Source organism: Channa argus, chromosome 5 (genome assembly GCF_033026475.1).
Source record: "Channa argus isolate prfri chromosome 5, Channa argus male v1.0, whole genome shotgun sequence".
NCBI classification, from domain to species: Eukaryota; Metazoa; Chordata; class Actinopteri; order Anabantiformes; family Channidae; genus Channa; species Channa argus.
The window spans coordinates 4,523,344-4,543,952 of NC_090201.1; the positions used below are offsets into that span (position 1 = coordinate 4,523,344).

Consider the following 20,609-nt stretch of genomic DNA (forward strand, 5'->3'; position numbering starts at 1 on the left):
GCACCTACTTTATAATGGGAGTTTCAGACGGCACTCTCTCCACTTCTGGCCAAGCGGAGTTGATGAAGGTTGAAGCTGAGAAGTGTGATGTCACCCACTCTGCCCAACAAAGTTATTCAAAAACCGTAAAACATATTAAAAAGTGGAACACAAGGCTGATAGCTGACAGTCTTGTGATTTGCTTAAAGGGTGAGGGTCTCTCTAGGCTAAAGTATCCCCAACTAGCTCAAAAGAGGACAAAGCTGAAGAGGAGCTGATGTGAGTCTCTATACATTTCAATGAGAACAAACGATGCCTGACAGGTGAGAATCTCTCACATGATGTAATTACATCATATCAATAGATATCTGGACTTACTTTACTGATAAACCAGTAAAACATTGACTGATATGTATAATGGTCCACACTTTAAGAGAAAGTGGAAAATGTGGCTTTTAGAAAACTTAAATCACACATCCTCAGTGAATGTGGACAACATGGACCTCTAGTGGTCATGTTGTGCAATTTCACCTGAAACTTAAAAAACACAAAGATTTAAAATAAAGGAATTATTAGTATCTGTAAGAGGTGTAATAGCAGTGGCTTTAATATTACTGTTTAAAAGCGCACTTTTTCACTTGGGATAAACAAAATATGTAAAAAATGTTAACATCCATCAAGTATCTGATGATTTATAGTAAATATCTGAATCCCATGTTGAAAGAAAATACAGATATGATTGTCATTTGGAGCCACTTGATGTCACACTTAACAAAATATCACATTTTATTACCTTATTTTTCCTTATCAAACATGATGTATCAAAAGGTTTCAAAACATTCACACAAAAACATGTACATAAAAGCTGCATTGAAAACCTCCCCAACCCCGGACAGACTTGGTCCTGCAGAGTCCTGATGAAACAAGAGACGGGTCTAGATGTCGCTGAACAGCACCTTTGGGACAACCAGGACCTGTAGGAGAATCTCCTCGGACGTACAGGGTAACAGGAGGTCTTTCCCAAACTTTGATGCAGTTTATTCAGTCTGTTTCAGCACTGAGACGACAGTCACAGTCAATAAATAGCTGAAACTAGTCAAAGTTAAGACCGTTTAACAAACACAAATGTTTTAAGGACACACAACAATGATATTGCTATGGTAGATGAATACATTACCTATTTATTTAACATATTCACACTATGGGCTTCAAATTTCAGTCATGAGGTCAGCACCTCTGTAACACTCTGGAGCCAAAAGGACAATGGCCTCATTACAGTCCATTCTGCCAATTTCAGGAAACACACTGGATCCCAGTAAACAAATAAAGATTCTTACTGGCCTTATGAGAACAGCAGCAATAAAAACTAAGTAGAAGTCATGTCAGCATGAGACTGTGTTTCTTCAGACAGAATCTGTTAAGAACGCACATTCAGCCTACTTCACCCCTCCAACTGCAGACTCTCTAGCGAGTACTTTTTAAAATGAACCGGGACAATAAATGAGGAATTAAAGTGCATTGAACTTTGCCTTAACAGATACTTGACATTCAGTCTAACATCAAAACAGCCTTTAGACTCAGTCCTGCTTATACCTTTCACTGGATGAAAGGAAGAGAATGACAAATGTTTGCCATGGCCACTCATTATTCCCTCTCATTTACATTTACACCTTTAGAGAAAGCGTATGACAGGGTGCAGAGAGAGGAGCTGTGGTATTGTATGAGGAAGTCTGGTGTGGCTGGAAGTATGTTAGAGTGGTGTAGGACGTGTACAAGAGCTGTAAGACCGTGGTGAGATGTGCTGTAGGTGTGACAGAGGAGTTCAAGGTGCAAGGAGTTCAAGTTCCTGCTTTAACCATGTTACGTGTTAAGTGTTTAGTGAACGCTCTCTCATTCACTCACTATTCGGTGCAGTACACCAGTTCCAGCCTCTAGCTCTAGTTGGACCCATATTTTGCTGCTCTTGCTAAAATGCTGCTGCAGGCAGTTTGTTATATGGATGCACCAGCTCTGAGCACAGTAATTAAGTAAATTAGCTTTCAACTGCACATATGCAGACTGCTGCCAGGAAAAAAGCCTAGTTGGGAGCCCTATTTACAAGATGTAAACAGATACACTATTGTCATTAAGTTGACCATTTTTAGTTTTAGCTTTGCTAATTAGAATCAAATCTAACAATAGCAGCATAATGGCCACGATTCCCCCAGTGCTCTTATTGTACAGATGCTGTCCATCATACATCACATATCACTTCCAAAACACCAATGATGGATGGAGCAAATACTCCAGCTCAGTGAAAGTTCTACACATTCACAACATGTTTTGGACTTAAATCTGACTGTTAAAATTTACATATTGGACACAATTCATAGCAACTTTGCTTGAGTCTGAATCATACATTATCATATGTGCTGTGTTTCTCCTCTGGTATATGTGGGAAACATCCCCAGTGGCTGGTATGAGAAATAAAACAGTCTCCATCTCCTCTGCTTCATTTGTTCAACCACCTACTGTATAGCCTGTTTCTTGAAAGTGAAGACAAAAATAACAACGTTGGTTAATTTCAACATTTTAATTTTTTCCTTGAATATTCCACTTGATTGGTTACATCATCTCCATCCAGCAAACAAGTTATTTAGTGTAACCCCAGGATATGTCACAGTGCAGAGGTAGTAGTGAACAAGTTGTCATAACTTGTCAACTAATGACTGCGTTGCAAGCAGTAACTTTAAGATCTGAAGGTTACTAAAACCAAGCAGCCACCGCGAAAGTGTCATTTGTAACTATGTGTGTTTTCACAAAATTAACAGCTTAATATACTGACGTGGCATGTAAAACAAGAAGCGCGTAAAGCAAAGCCGGTCCTCCTGAAATCTTCGTCTGGAGCGTGAAACTTAAAATACAATTGACCTTTGCTAAAAAGAGAAATGTGTCGGAAAACAAAATTATTCCAGCTTTACGGAATCATTTATATAACAGTGTATTTGTTACTGCTTTTTTCTTTTACTATTTTACGTCTCATTCAGGCCTCAATGGTGACAGAACTCCCAGTGACTCGGACTCCATACCACCCGTCCCAGAATTTAGTGTCTTGTCCTCCATGTTCGAAGGAGATGAAGCGGATTCCAGGGCCATATTCAGAAAACGTGTGGGTGACCTGGAGTTCAAACAGACAGAGAAAAGCACTCATCTGATACGAGGCAGCTACAGAAGATTGTTTAATTGCATGTGTCTGAAGAAGTGAATTTATAGAGCATTCACCTTTTTCCATGAGCAATCATCACAATCGGGGTCAAAAATCACTGGCTCGGGTCTAAACTGCTGTATGACCTCTTGATTCTCATCAAGCAGACACACGGTCACTTGATAAGAGCAGCCACAGTCTGGCCTCCCAGAGTACCTGCAGGGTTAAGCCAAACATCAAGAACTGATACCAGTCACTTAGACAACATACTGTACATACATGTCAGTCCGCTTCTGCTTTACCAGTCTTCCACTGTGATGGCAGGCTGAGCGTCCAGCTGTTCACTGGAGTAACCCTCTGCTAACAAGTCGATCACCTGTCTCTTCAGACACAGCCTGGCACACATCAATTTACACTAAATATAAGATATATTTCACTACATATGAATTTAAAATAAAATTGAAACAGTTGGAATATTTTGCCATTTCATAATTACATATGCAGTAATCAACACTCACTCAAAGGAGGTTACAAAGTATTTGGTCACTTCCTCGTTCCAGAAATTGTAACCAGAGTCTACGGCCATTTCCTCCACCTTCCACTGTCTCCCACCGTTCTCCGTGAGCTCCCAGAATTCCAGCTGCTCTGGATGAGAAATGCACAGTGTTAAGTCTTTTTCTGCACAAACACTAGCAAGGTTTTACTGAGTCAAGTTCAATTCCAAGAACAGGTTAGATGTGACTGGCTTAAGATCACAGCTAAACCAGATCCCATCTTTCTTGACCATAGAAAAGTGGTCCGAGAAATTAGTGGGATCAGACTCCAAAATGTCGAGCTATCCCTTTGGGGCTGAGTTCGGATTTAGCTCTTTGCGCAGGAAGTATTGCTGTTCAGTGGTTATAGTTCCTCTCTTTAGAAAAGACATCTTACCCTCTCCATTGGGATTCTTCAGCAGATTCCTGGCCATGATTGCAGCTTATCCAGAGAATGCAGGGGCTGCACACAGACACAGAGAGACACACAGAGACATCACATCAGCATCATCAGCATCACGTGAGACAAGCAGCATCATATAGATACTTCTCTGTACTGACAAGTCAGAGTTTGGTTCATTCTAAACTCTCAAACATGCCCAAGCATTCAAAGAACAACTCCTTTCAACTAACTGATTCTTTGCAATTACATTAAAAAAGAAAAGGTGTATGGACTTTAGTGAGACTAAACATAAAACAGGCCATTGCAGGGAGAACTGGGCTGGCTAGTCTCCACAGATTCCAAACACTATAATGCCCTATCTGCTGACTCATAGCGCAATGGAGCAAAAGCCTCCCTCTGAATAACCTGAATGGAAAGTATCCCGGAAGATCAGCCAGTCCCCCGACACACCTAAGTCAGCAGAAAAACAAGCAGACACACGAGGCCGTAAAATGTAATCTACTTATAATTATGAGGTGTAGATAAGTGACAGTTGTGTTTATAACTTTACCGTTTTATGTCTGTTATGACCAAAGAGGTCAACATTTACAGAAAATGAGAAGAGATTTAGCAGTATCACACGGCTCACTAGGCTGTGAACACAAACAGCTGCATCATTTCCCCCCCATAGGCTAAAAAGATGCAGCAGATGCACATTAACATCATGCCTCAATGTAAATGACACTTAATGTCATGACAATGAATAGAAAAGAAAGACTGCAAATGTATTACTCACAGCTACAGTAAGGCAAGCACAGCTTTGTGATTTCTCTCTCTCTTCTTTCTCTTAAGAAACTTGAGCTCTGCAGGAGGAGCACTGAGGCTTTTATAGCCAGGAAGTACACTAGCACACCCACACACACCCACACACACACCTAAACACAACGAGAGAGAGGGGAGGGACTGAGAGGAGAGACACACACAAAACATCCGTCTACACGTTGGGAGGGAGCATCCATCCAGCACATCTCAGCAAAACCATACATGCACACACTCAGCACAAAAGTCAGGCAGAGCAAACATGTCAACAGCAACAGTGGAAAAACACATTAAGAGGACAGATGCACTTCATGTGGACTGGTGCTGTGACAAGTTTCTGTGATACAGACTCAATGAACAGCACTGGCAGCATCGGGGAGATTTTCCCTTCTGAAGGTTTTTGAGCGTAACTTTCCCTTCTAATAATTCAATTCAATTCAACTTTATTTATATAGCCCCAATTCACAACAAAGTCATCTCAGGGCACTTTACAGAATAAAGTCAAGATTATAAAGATATATAAAGAGAACCCAACAATTCCCCCTGGAGCAAGCCATAGGCAACAGTGGAGAGGAAAAACGTCCTTTAACAGAAAAAAACCTACAGCAGAACCAGGCTCAGGGTGGACGGACATCTGCCTCGACCGGTTGGGGTGAGTGGAAAGTGAAGAGAGAAAAGAACAGAGCAACGAAAAGCAACAACAAAACATCGGGCAGATTGGTAGGACCAGTAGCTGCGCGCTGGAAGACACACAGCTTCAAAGCCGGGGGACACCTGCAGAAAGGGACAGAGAGAGGGGGACAGAGGAGGACAAAGACAACTACGGGAGAGAACACACAGAGTTAATGACATACAGTGGTGACAATTGCGGGGTGAGAGGAGAGGAGAGATGGTCAAGAGGCGGAAAGGAGCTCAGTGCATTGGGGGGTGGGTCCCCCAGCAGTCTAAGCCTATGGCAGCATAACTATAACTAACTATATGCTTTATTAAAAAGGAAGGTTTTAAGCCTAGACTTAAAAGTAGAGAGGGTGTCTGCTTCCCGAATCTGAACTGGGAGCTGGTTCCACAAGAGAGGAGCTTGATAGCTAAAGGCTCTACCTCCCATTCTACTTTTGAAAATTCTGGGAACCACAAGTAGGCCTGCATTCTGAGAGCGAAGTGGTCTACTGGGATGATATGGTGCTATGAGGTCTTCTATATATGATGGAGCATGACCATTCAGAGCTTTATATGTAAGAAGCAGGGTTTTAAATTCTATTCTACATTTAATGGGAAGCCAATGGAGAGAAGCTAGTGAAGGTGAAATATGATCTCTCTTGCTAGTTCCAGTCAGCACTCTTGCTGCAGCATTTTGGATTAATTGCAGGCTCTTTAGGGAGTTACTGGGGCATCCTGAAAGTAGGGAATTACAGTAGTCCAACCTAGAGGTAACAAATGCATGGACCAGTTTTTTGGCATCACTTTGAGACAGGATGCTCCTAAATTTGGCAATGTTCCGTAGGTGGAAGAAGGCTGTTCTAGAGATTTGTTTTATATGTGAGTTAAAGGACAGATCCTGATCAAAAATAACTCATCAAATGCAGCACTAAGATCTAACAGAACAAGTATAGAGATGAGTCCAGTATCTGAGGCCACGAGAAGATTGTTGGTGACTTTTACCAGTGCTGTTTCTGTACTATGATGAGCTCTAAATCCTGACTGAAAGTCTTCATACAAATTATTCCTATGAAGGTGATCACTAGGGGGCAGACTCTGACCTCATCAACTCTGAAAACCTCCTCACAAACTCTGCACAGAAGTGCCTGTTCTGTATAAAACGAGACCATCTTTAGCCTCAAAACATTAGATAACAATTCATTTTTAGGTTTGAATTTGCTTTTTCTTACATTGTGAAAAAACTACTTTTTTTGTGTTGTCCAACATATTCAACATTTTGGAAGAGTATACAAAATTAGGCTTTATTCTAGACACCAAAGGATCATAAAACAATGAATACATAACATACTCTACATAAAAATGACACATAAACTCCCAATATGGGAGAGAAATAATTCAAGTTCAACATTGATCGCGTTTGTCCTGCAGGCAGTACAGTACAACATTCAACAGAAAGCTGTGCCATAAATAAGCAAGTGGTATAGATCAAAATCCGGGATTTCAAGAAGTATCAAACACTGGGAAGTTTGGCAGTCTGTCAATACCCTTTTAAGGAATGTTAGCATTAATAGTTTAGCATTAGTGCCTTTTATTGGAGGTGGATTTATGTTTCCTGTATGTTTCCTACACACGCTGAAAGTTCTTTTCCGCTTCAACAAGTATGAAGAGTCATTTCCAAAGAAGCAGATATCCACAGTGATGAGCTTCCAAAGAGAAAGTCTTTGTAGCTTCTGCAAAAGCTTCATAAATGTGACTCTATGTCCAAAACAGCAGTGCATTTTCAACTGCGCGACCCTTGTATTTTTTCCTGCTTTGGCATATTTAGTGCAGCACCAGATATTTCATACTCCAGTGATACAGCACCCATCTGTCCTGTCAGAAATGGGTTGCTTGCTTGTCATTTGGGAATGTGATAATAAGTCCAGTTGTTTGGAACAGCTGCAAGGCTGTTTCACTTGGGTTTAGGCTTCAGAGGACGCCTGGGGTTTGAGCTTGGCCTTCTCCATGGTCGTACCGTACGGATCTGACCTTTTAAAAAAGCCCATCTGGAGGGAGGCATGAAAAGAAAGAAAGGCCACATGTGAGTCAATCTGACAAATCAATCTCCACTCATAAGGTCTAATGCATATGGTTATTATTGTTCTCTGACATGCCTTTGACAGGTTTTACAATCACTGACATTTCTTTTTTACAGTACAAATGTGTTGTTTTACCACAACTGCAACATTCTGGTGTTGACCCATCACAGCATTGTTGTAGTATAATGTTAAAGCTCATTTGAGCTCATGGAAATTTTTGGACACTTAAGGATTATTTTTGGTATAAAGTAGACAGCATGGTTAGTTAGAATACATCAATATATGTAGTGAAACTGTATCTCACTGTGCTTGTGGTGTCCAATATCTGTATGACAGCCAATTAGAAACAAATATTTTCTTCTTTGAGATACAGCAAGTATTTCTTAGCTTGTTACCTTGTACAGTAGAAATATGAGCAGGGAGAGTAATAGCAGCCCAGCTAGAACAGCCAGGATGATGATCCACACAGGAACAGGCAACACACTGTCTGGTTTGTTCCACACCACTGCTGTCACCACCTGAACGAGAGGAAACCACAGAGCTAGCAAATGAACAGGTTTGTACCACTTTGCACTCTTACATCTTCATAAAAACAAGTTCAGGAAATTGTAAAAGAAACAAAAGAGAATAAAGTTACCTTTTTGGATCCTGATGGCATGAATTTGGGTGGAATTGAATATGGCATCCTGTCTACCTTGTACTGAATGGAGCACTCCAGGACATACTGCTTATGGCGCCTCTGTCAACAAGAAAAGGACATTTTAAAGAGAAGTCTGCTGACTGCTGATACCATCCCCTGTACTTAGACAATACCATGTGATGTGGAGCAATAACTACTAGTGACCTCCATTAGAGGGCAGTATAGAAACACAAATTTTTTACAGTTCAGTGTCTTTCTGTTGATCATGCTTTCCTAAAGAGAAAGACAATAGTGTGCTGCAATCTCACCGCCATGAAGGTTTCAGCCCAGAATCTAGAGCGTACAGTCAGGATGACACTGGCTCCTCTCTCCAGCAGACCAGCATTGCACTGTAGCTGCCAGCACTTAGCTGTAAGGCACGTCTGAGGGCAGAGTCAAACGAATGTAAATGTTCAATTGAACAAAGTTCTTTTAAATGCATTTGGAATAGATGGAGCTGGGGATGCCAGCTTAACCTTTCCTTATTCACAAATATAACTGAATGCAGTGCACCCCCCCGTCCTAAGAAAGCAATAGTATCATTTATGATACAATGGATGTTTAGATGCATCTTCATGAAGTTGTATCTTCAGATGATGATCATGATGATTCATTAACAAATGAGATGTCAAACCTTACAGTGAGTGACGCCAGATTCACCAAAGCACCACAATAAGTCACCAGCCTAATTAACTTCAACTCACAAACAATTTCAGCAAGCAGCAGGAGATGTTGACCAGGGCTCATTATATCTACTCCCATTTCCTCGGTTGAAACAAATAAGCTATTTATGAATGAAGCGCTACGTCTTCCCGCAATATGAGTGGACTGTTTTGACTCATATGTACAGTACTTCTTACTCAGTATTGCCACACAAAAATGAAACTGCAAAAGAAATCCAGTGGGAATAAACACAAAAAACAAGAGTCATTAACTTTTTTATGAGCCTGTGTAGTGGTGGGTTTTTAGTGAACAGCTCTACAGTCTACATGTCATTATGCTTTTTCAGCACATGCTGAGTCAAGCAGGAAGGAGAACGAGAAGAAAAATAAACACCTCCTGGGAATTTTATGAGAAACGTGAAGTTATATGCTGGGGAAAAAATGTTCCCTGGAGGTTAGAAAAGAAAAGGTGGATTCATCTAATAAGGTTTATCTTATCAGTTTAGAAGGTACCTACATGGTGGGTCCATCAGAAATGCTTAGAAAATATATCCTCATTTATTTTTCTGTGATTTGCCCCAAAATTCTTCACAAGTGGATTTTCTGTCTTTTCTATGCTCCCTCACCAGATTTCCTTGTTCAGCCAGGGGATCTCTGTGCACCTCCCTTTTGTGAATGCGGCGCTCACTGTTGGTTTTTACTGATTTTGGACCCTCCGCTGCTGGAGGCTGGAGCTACATAAAAACGAGACATTGACAGAGTCTTCAACAAACACGATCCAATATCCAGGGTCAAGAACAGATCGAGGTTAATGGCCTCACCATGCCAACCGATCTGTGTAAGTATGTGTGTAAATGTTTGAGTGTATGTCCTCACTTCAAGTTTCAGCGAATTAAAGGTTGTTTTGGAGGAGCAGGTGAGTGGCCCCTCGGTGACCACCTCCACAGGATAGAGCAGTTCGTGGCCATGGGCCTTCAGAGGACAGCTCACCACTAATGTCGACTGGCTGACCATACTGGGGCCATTATTGAGCAACTGAAAGAGAGAGTTCCAACTGCTCGAGAAACATAAAGGACTTTTTTTTATTGAAGTAAGTCTTGTATCTTGATAGAATGTATCTCCTATCAAACTTTATTTAAAACAAAAATTAATCAACGAAAAAAAAAAAGATGCTCTGCATGCAAAAACATTTGCCACATACACTATATACATATAAACACACACATATATGTATGTGTAAATATATATATTTTATAAGAAGTAATTTGTAATCAGTCTGAAGTATAGCATGCAAACTGTTGTTATTATTATTCACTTAGTAGAAATTAAAATCTAACCATTTATTTAAATTTAAACCTCAGCAAACAAACAAACAAATCACAGCATACCTCATAGACCTGCTGAAACTCAGGACCGACATCCTGCTCCCCCCTCAGATTCAGGTGAGTGGTCCAGTTGGGAGGGGGAAAGATGACCTTTTCTGGATGAGAAACACTGTGACAGACACAAATACAACGATTACACTTTAGACTGACAGAAGCTATAATGGTAAGAATGATTTTATTGTTTCTAATTTTATGTAAAAACTACAGATGCAGGGTAGAGTAAGTGATGAAGCCTCACCCCTGCAGAATGACGTTGGCCAGCGCAGCCACCTCCAGCTTATATGACACCACATCACTCTCAGAGTTATTTGCATTTTTACTACATCAGTCACAACAAAGAGAGAAAACGTTTCGTTAACAATAAATTAACTGCTTGATCAAACCATGTTTATACTGTATAAAGGGAAGGATTTGCTTTTCAAATCATATTTAAAGGAATTAATTTATATTTACTATTATAAATTATTATTTGAATATTTGTGTGTTTAGAGGAAGCTTGGTCTTTTGTTATAAAAACTCCAAAATATAATTATTTGGACACATATTTAGAAATAAGAGAGAATTTGAAAAATGGGGGCGTGGTGACACACTGGTAGAGCATTGGGTTGGGAAGCTAAAGGGTACGGGTTCGTATCTGGCCCCACCATGTGTGGCCCCATCCAGCCACCAAGGGCCACCTCTGTGCCGATCCCAGCCCAGATAGCAGAAAGGGCATCCAGCGTAAAAACTCAAAGGCTCGGGACATTTTCTTCTGTGGTTACCCCTGAAGCGACAAGCTGAAAGCCACTGACTTATTTTACTGCTGTTTTTAAAGTGTTGCAGATAGCACACATAACCCTAGGTCACCATATAGTGCTAAGCTCCATGACAAAGGGCATACCTGCGTATCTGAAGCCCAAAGTGCACAGTATTTTGGGTGTCCTTCAGTCTGGGCACAGTAAACCGAAGACCAGCCCATAACTAGAAAATAACCCCAGAAAAGGCATAACTTTAACAGTAAAAATAATAATAGAAAATGAAATATCTTACATACATACATACATACAATTACACTGTTCAGCAAAACCAAAAAATTACCTTCACATTAGCAAACGTATTACATGCTATAATCATTTTCTAATATATGTTATAATAACTAATTGGTCATACAAAGTCTGAATTCTTATTCTAATGTTACTCTGGTAACATCTGGTACTCTTTCTATCTTTGTTTTGTATGTTAAAAGTGTTTTGAGTAACTCAATAACACTTTGATTTGACTTCATTTTACTGAGACGAAAAACTGCTCCATTGGTTCTTACACTGGTACCAGGCTTCATGGGGTTTCCCAGATCACACACCAGGTAGCGGGTCTGGTTTTCTGCCTCATAGCTGCACGTCAGCTGAGTCAAGCTCTGAAAGTTAAACAAAAACATGTCATGTAATGGTTAATAGAAAACTAAACTTGCCGACATATTTATCATGACATTCCTATGTATTTTGGTGAGTAGACAGCTTTTAACACAAATGAAATAATGTGTTTTTGCCACTGGATGATAGTTTTTCCTCAGAAGCTGGTGGGAATGCAGAGAATGTGGGTAAATTGTTATGAGATTTGTTAAGCCTAAAGAATATTAATAAATCATTTAAATAGCAATATAAATCTTCACGTTATTCAGAGTCAGGCACTGTGATGATCTGATTTGTGACCCTGGTTTGATCCTAATGCACACACCAAGGAAGGTAAGGGGCCTCATTCCCCAACCATTCTGAGGAAGAAGCTTATTCTTTTTCTTGTTTGGGATTTGTTCTCAGGCAGGAACCGAATCTACACACACTCTGCTGCACACTTACACACATTTGAGAGCTGACATTTTTGACAATTTTCTTGTTCAACAATGATTTGAGTTTAAATTTCAATAATATCTTTATAGGTAATTGCAAAAAAGAAACGTCTTGGTACATGAGGCCCATGGTACCATGACTGTTCTGCCCCTCACCGCATTGTTGCGCGATATCCCACTGTAGTCTGCCTCTGGGGGTATTACAACGTAAAGCTCAGCCTCATATGCCCCTCCTTCTCCCTCATTCCTGGCGTTGAAGGTCAGACTCAAGGAGTTTTCATCACCCAGGTAAACCTCTGTTCTGTCACTGAAAAGGCAGATTCAAAACATCATACTTTACTTCCTGGTGTTTTTTTATCATTATGGATCCAAGTCTTTTATGGTAGTTTTCAACTAATGTAAAGTCCTATAACGAACCCTGATCTTAGGACAAGTTTTTAACAGAAACAACTAAAACGTCTGTCATTTGCTGCATTGCTGCTTCCATTTTCTCTTTTTGTGATCCCAACATATGCTGAACTTTCTCGCTTTCTCGACTAATTTCTGTTTAACCTGTACAAAAATCAAATCTTGCAAGTTATAACCCTTATTTATGGTATAAGGCACCTGTGAACAAAGCTGAACTCAAACATTAATGTTTTCGACGTTAAGTTAAAAATGTAATTCCTTCACATTCATGCCCAATTACAACCTCTATCCTGGTGAAGTTTAGTTTGTGCTAACTTTGCTTCTGTATTCATTTCAAATCACTTGGTGCACGGCATGACCACAATGCCAAGGAAGCAATTGTAAAACCTAATGAAAAGCAGCAACGTGAAGTTTTTTCCAGACAATGCTTCTCTGTTGTAGACGGTCCCAAAGGGCATTTTCTCCTGCATATCTGTCCATGACCGACCTGGGAAATGACCCAAATCTGATCACTGTGATTTGTCTCAGGAAACCGACCCCCAACTTGTTCCTCATGTTCACAGTGACACCCCTGTGTGCTAACTCACTTTCAGTGTAGTGATAAATCCTCTCGACATGCTGTGACTCCAGCAACCCCCCTCCCCCCCAACAGCTACTTCATGATAATAAATTAATGTTTCTATTGAGCATAAAGAGGAGAATGTAGTCTTTTTAGGGGTCAGAATCTGGGTTCTTCTTTCATTCCCTTTTTCCTCTTCCCCTCCCCCTATCTTCGAAGAGTCTGGACGCAGTGACCCCTTGCTAGGTAAGACCCACAGATGACTTTAATTAGGCCTGGGCAAGTTTAGTGAATGCAGAGGAAGCAACAGTGCTACCCTAACAACCCCGAGCAGATGCTGAGAACAGACAGATGTCTGCGGCATATACTGTAATAGGTGAGACATTAAACTACAGCACAAAGTTTCCTTTGTTAGTAAAAAATAACAGCAAATCATGCAGCTCATAAAGGCATAAAAGACTTGAAGACAATTGACAAAGTTCTGGGCTGTGATTGTTAAATTCCCCACTGTTTGTAAATTGTTGGCAAGCAATAGAAAAAGCTGTTTCCTATAATTTCACTTCATTTCTATTAAGTGAAAGTGCTGAATCATTTGAGTTTAGTCCTGAAGCAAACAGAAATGCAGATCTTTGAGCTTTCATGGGAAAACTTTTTCGCACTGATTGTATTCCTGCAACTAAGAGAAATCACATGGCCTTGTAATGCAAAACACTCTTCATGACAGAGCTGGCTGGAAGGAGAAAGTATGAGCATGTGTGTTTGCTCTGTGAATGGACTGAGACATTGCCAAACAAAGATACATTATTATTTAACAATAACAAGTGAGTGTGCGCCAGAAATCGTTCCTCTGTCACAGTATAAGCATGTTATAAACTGTGTCTGATTCACAAAATCGTGTTTATTCCTTTGTATTTGCCTATGCAACTTGAACCCGTTTTCATTGCTTACAACAATTCCATTTACATGTGTAAGGTACCACATAACATGATAATAAATATCCTTGTCTGAGATGCCACCTGTGTACAGGAGCGAGCTATATAATCAATCAAACTGCTGATAATTTATACACTGAGTCATTAAATTGGACATAATCACATTTAACAAGCATGTCAAATGAAAATATTCTGACAAGTTGAAATACCTGACTGAATTCCCTGCTTTATGAATGTTTATGCTCGTAACTATACAAATGCAGTAACTTCTCTGTCGGCGAGAAGTTGAAAACAGTACTGCAATCCATTGTTGCTATGTCACTGCACTGCACAGCGTAAAGCAGAAATAGCGTTAGCCATTCACTGAGTACTTCCGTTTTTTGGGAAAAAGGTCTATTAAATAAATGAATAAATTAATAAATTAAATGGGTGGCTAGAAAACCTACACCAATTCTATTGTTGCTCTATTGTCTGCTAAATATGTTCATTTGCATGTTTTGACATGACAACCTTTTGTAAATGTTTACAGCTTGGTCTCCCCCCCAAAAGTTGCCACAAACCAGATGAAAACTTTTTTAAAGAGTGTGGCCTGTGCTGTGGCTGCTCTTTCAGTATTTGGGTTCATGTCATGTGATGTTGTTTACTTTGCGTTTTCAGTGAAGATGGCAGATCCCCCTCACACTAACCAGAAACATAAAATGCATCACATGAAATGCATAAGGAGACCCAGACACGTGTGTTTCATATGGCAAATTTAAGGGCCTTCCTATAGGCATAGGTTGAATTTCACAGTCACAAAGGGAGAAGACTGTGACAGATTAGCATTGCATAGCTGGAGGATTTTAAGTTTTGTTTGTTGAATCAGGTAAAGTGATATAAAGGTGATTTCCGCTCACCCATAAACAGCCACTTTGAGGTCAGGGACACAGATGTTGTCCTCTCCGCAATCAAGTTGAATGTGGGCCTAAAAAAAAACAGAAATAGAGGGCGGGGGAGTGAAAGATGGTTATGGTGAGTGAACGACAGAGAGGTATCTAGGGACAAGAGGTCCAAAGGTATGGGGGGAAAAAAAGGCTTTGGAGGAAGTGAATGTTTACAGAAGTCTACATACTAGATTTATGATTTAATGAAAGGATAAGAGAGAATACATAATGTCTATAAGCACAAAACCATACACCATACAAAACCAAACAATATTTGCAACAACCAGATGCCAAGAAGTTGTGTAAATGCACTATCCTTTCATGTTTGCAGGATAAAAGAAGTATGTGCTTTACATGTGGCAAAGAAGAAAGGGATGAATAGAGAAAACATGGTGTAGGTTAAGGAGAATGAAAAGATGACGAATTCCATCTAAACAACTACTACATTTTTGTGGAAAAGGCTCAGAAAGAGTGAAAAACCTCACATTTAAAAAAGAATAGGACTTAATCTGTTCTTTAGTCTTAACGTGACAAATGACTTGGTAAAAAACCACAATAAAAGGTCAATGTGATTGGATTGGACTGTATTGACTTTCCCACTGTGCCCCCTGAGATTTTTGCTATATTCTCTTTTCTCCTCTACCATGTTGATCCATACGTTCACTGTTGCCATCTCTCCAACATATGGGAAAGATTAGAATCCAAAAAGAAAGCTACAGAAGGCTACAAAGAGCAAAGAATCAGCCTGGCAATTGTTAACAGTGTCTCATTGGAGATTCTTCACTCAACTCCCTGGTTTAACATTCACTCAGGGCAGACAGGGAAACACACACAGACTTACTAAGCTCAAGACCTTTCATTTCATTTTCTTCTTTCACATCCTACTTCTCAGCTCTTCTTACTCTCACTTCACCTCTGTAGCTTTCCCTATGTTGGATTTATGTTTCCTTAATTTTCGGCTTACCTCATTCAGTTCCAGTTAAAGGGCTAAATGTATATAAATAGTGCTAAAAAAATTTTTAGCTGAAACTCACCCGCAGGAGGTTTTCAATTTGCATTACGTTATCTGGAGGAGTGCTAAAGGAGTAGGTTAGCCAAAATACCTTTACAGTATAAGTGACCCGATGACATGTAAACTGTAAAAGTCTAACAATAAATGATGTCATCTGGGGGGGCAACAGAGTCCAAAAAAGTATTCCCCCCGTTAGATGTTTTCCACTATTTTAACACCATTGAATCATGATACATTGAATTTAGATTTTTTTTTTTACTAAAATTTACAAAAAACACCATTTAATGTCAAACTGACAACAGGTTATATCAACATATATTCAAAATCCATGAAAAGTCTGAAACCAAATAATTGATTGCATACGTTTTTGCCTCACCTGAATCATTACATATGCTGCCAACTGGTTTTAAAGGTCGCACAATTACTTAAATATAGATTACCTGATGGCACTGAATGTTTTCAAAGGATAAGAAATTAAAGGAAAAGTGGGAGACACAACAAGAAGAGACCAAAATCTTCCCTTTGATTTCAGGGCCTCTCACGTGACCTCTGACAAACTTGTTGAAAACTAGTTGAAATTTACTTGAAGCCTTTTTCTCTTTGCTACTCTCACATAAAACCATGACTGTTTAAAGAAAAAGAATATTGTTCTTTGATTAATTATTCACAATTTTTTGTTTGTTTGTTTAAACTGAACAATCCCAGGGTTCATGGGAAAAACAATTTGCGACAGTCATAATTTTAAACCACTTAAAATTCTACAGGCATGAATGGTAAGCGATCTAATTCCTGAGCAGAACAGCAGAAAGTAACATAATATAAACAAATACACAATGCAAAAGCATTCGTAGTGAAAATAATGGGGTGTGACAATGAACATTTCTTTAACTGTCAGTGTGGACAGAGTTGTGGCCTATTGCAGAGTGACCATATCCAGCAACGAGCCAACAGAATATATGAATTGTTACATCACTGCCACAATCTAAAATTTGTAGAGCTTGACATCAGCAAAATCAGAATTTTCAGTTGTAATCAATTTCTCTCAACCCCTTATTGTGCTGAAATGTATGTAACTCCTGCAGGAGTCTGCCCACTGGAGAGAAGTCAAACTCACGTCCTTGGTATGCATGCTTTCAGCTGCAGAGACTGCTGACCACAATTCGGACTCAGAATCAGATTTATTCCCCAAGTAGTAAGTACAAGGTGTTCAAGTGTGGTCCAGCCTTAACCGAAAGCACAACATAAACATCACAATCATCACTGTGTATGCTAAATTGTCAGCATGATGCCTAGCATTACTTTACTTTCAACCTAAACTTATAACAAGTACACAAGGTGTTTAAACTATCAGACCTATCAATAAGGGAAGAACTGGTGAGATATATGTTGTGTGGATGGAGAGGTGTGAGGAAAAGATATGGCATTAAATGAAAGCGACAGGATCACATTGTAAAACAACTAGAAATTGATTTCTGTAGGGTGCTCCCTCCTTTATCAGCACAGACAACAATTGCAGCACGAGTAGTTGGTGTGACACATCTCACAGAAACAGTAAAAAGTTCTTTAAAACTTTAGAAAAATCATTTTTAGTCTACTAATAATAAACATCCAGAAATTGACTTATTAACTAGACAAAGAGGTTTTTTGTATGTCTAGAACTTGCAAGTGAATTATGATGTTTTTTCCAGTTTTCTTCAGGATCAAAATAAAGCAGGGATAGTTGTTTGTTCAACCCTGGGCCCACTGGAAACAGGAACTGCTAATAGCTAATTTGACATACTTTTTGTGATGCCAATTTGCCAAAATGGAAACAATATATGGACAGCTTATTAGAAAATTGCCCATTGAGCACATGAAGGCAAAGGGCCACCATTTCTGCTTGGTTGTTTCGATTTAGTTTGTGGTAATTTAAAGTTATTGGAAGGTTTTTGGGCATGAAGCCTCATCACTCTACTTAAATGGAGACTTTTTATACCATTTTTTCATCACTTAAGCTAATTGATAAACTGACAGCCTATTCACCTCTTTCTCATACCAAGAAGGCACAACAGCAGATAAAATATAGCGTTGCCTTAAGAGTTTCTGGGCTGAGAAAAGTCGATGTTGTCTGTTTTAGTTACAAGCACATGACATACACACTCTCTCACACCCACATCACACAATCACATTACCTTATATTACTTTCAAAAATGAGCTCTGGGGCTCTGGTTCTTGCCTGGTGGAGGAGACCACTGGCAAAATACATAAACAAACCACAACCAGATGTCTGAGAGCTGAGCATTGCCCCACCCAAACAGAGCTGTCAGTGCTTCCTCTGTTTTTTGCAGGCCCATGACTCGCCATTCCCACATAAACCCTCAAACTCTTAGCATTGGCTTTGTATGCAATAATCTCTTTGTCTAACAGAGTTGACCTTCAGCCTCCAAACATGTGGGTTAAAGAGGCCTGTAACCTCAGTCTTTGCCATTCAAATCAATTCCCTGCATGTGAAACGTAAACAGTGGGAGATTTGCTGTGCCATAAAAAGTTAAATTGTGTGTGTAAAAGCCACTTGTACATGATTTTAGATTGTTTATTAGGGTTTTGTGAAAAATAAAACATTTTGTCCTAGTTCCAATTCTCAGGCTACACAGATGTATTTGTGCTACTCTCTGACTGGTGGAGATCATTCCTTCTGCCTGCAGACACTACTCAGGGCTACAAAGACACTGCTCATATTGCAATCAAAAATAAATTATAAATAAATAAATAACGTATGTGATTCTATTTCAAAGATATTACTGAACATCACAACAGATAAGTGAAAACGTTAGGTGATTATAATGTCTAAAGAATACTAATTAACTATAACGTCATTTGTGTTTTTAAAGAATTAATAAACAATTAATTTGCAAAGTTGGTAGCATCATCTATTATAGGGGATTTGCTACAGTAGATTTTTTTCTTCCCATGCATCACACCACCACATGTTATTATCTCATTACATAATTAGACAGTGAACATACCTTCTTCTCAATAAATTGTTCTGTCTGATAATTCAGAATTGGTCTGAGGCCATGCTGGTCCACTGGCGCTTGAGGATCTAGACTGAAGTTGAGACTGAAGTAAATCGGAGAGAGTTTATCCCGAAACTCGTCTTCACCCTGCAACAGAGACAGATGCAACTACTAGATGTTAAAGCTACAATATATAATTTAAATTAGCTCCATGACCCTCGTGAGGCTCGAACTCTGCCCTTCATCTCCCTGGCTACAGTATGTTCTTCTATCATCTTCTAGACTCTGCAACATTCTGCACATCTCTTCGGGTATTAACCACTATCAAATTGCAATAGATCAGAATGCTTGAAAACGTACTAATGAAGCAGAAATCTTTTAAATTCTCTGATTGGTTGGAAGTACGAGGCTCTGTGAAAAACTTCTAGAAGAGAGTATCTCTGCATTGCTGCCAGTGCTGTTGTGTCAATCTGTGAATTATGAACAAAATGTCTACAATGGTTAGAAACCAGGGTAGAAATGTCAAGCCTTTAGTGCAGATTGTTGTGAAACTCTGTTCCAAGTAAAAATGCAAAAAAAAATTTTACCACACTATATAAAATCAAAAGCAGATGGTACAACAATTATTGGCCTAAATGTGGAATGTTGTGGCAGCTTTTCTAAGGTGACATGAATGTTGTTTGACTAGCCATGATGATTCACAAAGGCCCTCTAAAGACAAAGTATAAGAAAGAAGCTGTGTACAGACAGATATAGGAAGTGCTGACAGGCAGGTTAGTGGATAGTTTTTAGTCAAACCATCTCTTATCCCTTCCAAGAGCAAAGTGCTCTGATCATTATATCTTTACAATGACCACACAAACAGATGACTTAAGTGTTTTTGTCAGGCGTACACTTTGATCACATTACCACTGAGTGATGAGAAGATTGGTACTTTAGTATTTTCACCCCAAATAGCACTACAAAGAGCAAACCCAGTCTATTAGGAAATGACTTTAACCTCTGTTCTACCAATGAGTTAAGTGCGTTCACTTGGTGATACAGGTGCAAAGCAGTTTCTGAATTGGCAGCTTAAATGAAAACCAGCAGGATTAAAAACTGGTCATTTTGCGAAAGATTTACGAGAGTTGAGATGACTTGAGTCGCTTGGGCTATGAAACCGTGGTGCAAAGTATTTTGTTTGTGTATGATCTTGATGTTTACATCTTCAAATGAGAGCAATAAGTAGAACTGAAATTATAGGAGAAGCTCAGTTTGTTTGCAGCTTGGCGATTATTATAGTTTGGCTGGGACCACTAATGTGCACAGTTTCTACTGTCACACAAATTGTGATCAGAAGGCAGCTCTATGATGAAGTCCCAGCAAACAAACTTTGAACATTTTAACATTTTAATTTTACAGATATTCACCTTTACTTCTACAAGAAATGGTTGCAAAAGCTACGTTTTGAACAATTATAAATGCATTGCTCAGTATTTAAAGGCAATATTCCTTATCAGTGTCAGGCAGTACTTGGCAGTACTCTCCACTCTCCAGCAATTGTCCACTACTTTGGTGGAAAGTGAGATATTCCAACAACTATTGAGTTGCAGCAGCATT

The 20,609-nt window shown here is 39.4% G+C and overlaps 2 protein-coding genes across 2 annotated transcripts in view; both read right to left on the reverse strand.

Annotated features, from left to right (window-relative positions):
* Positions 1-2,536: 2,536 nt before the first annotated feature.
* Positions 2,537-5,016, reverse strand: fbxo2 (F-box protein 2). Its single transcript, XM_067505956.1, has 6 exons — positions 4,875-5,016; positions 4,094-4,159; positions 3,682-3,808; positions 3,466-3,558; positions 3,241-3,379; positions 2,537-3,136 (listed from the first exon to the last, which is right to left on the reverse strand). Exons 2-6 carry the CDS (start codon positions 4,128-4,130, stop codon positions 3,002-3,004), a joined length of 531 nt encoding a protein of 176 aa, XP_067362057.1. The 5' UTR covers positions 4,131-4,159; positions 4,875-5,016; the 3' UTR covers positions 2,537-3,001.
* A 1,802-nt stretch (positions 5,017-6,818) lies between these two features.
* The window catches only part of LOC137127731 (integrin alpha-5-like), a 33,851-nt gene continuing 20,060 nt past the window's right edge, over positions 6,819-20,609 (reverse strand). The window contains exons 18-30 of the mRNA XM_067505082.1: positions 19,020-19,157; positions 14,976-15,043; positions 12,337-12,487; positions 11,659-11,751; positions 11,239-11,318; positions 10,597-10,677; positions 10,362-10,467; positions 9,850-10,008; positions 9,600-9,707; positions 8,581-8,694; positions 8,270-8,371; positions 8,028-8,150; positions 6,819-7,599 (exon numbers count right to left, since the gene is read on the reverse strand). Of these exons, the coding sequence (XP_067361183.1) occupies positions 7,516-7,599; positions 8,028-8,150; positions 8,270-8,371; positions 8,581-8,694; positions 9,600-9,707; positions 9,850-10,008; positions 10,362-10,467; positions 10,597-10,677; positions 11,239-11,318; positions 11,659-11,751; positions 12,337-12,487; positions 14,976-15,043; positions 19,020-19,157 (1,407 nt within the window). The 3' untranslated portion in view covers positions 6,819-7,515. The remainder of the gene's footprint in view (positions 7,600-8,027; positions 8,151-8,269; positions 8,372-8,580; positions 8,695-9,599; positions 9,708-9,849; positions 10,009-10,361; positions 10,468-10,596; positions 10,678-11,238; positions 11,319-11,658; positions 11,752-12,336; positions 12,488-14,975; positions 15,044-19,019; positions 19,158-20,609) is intronic.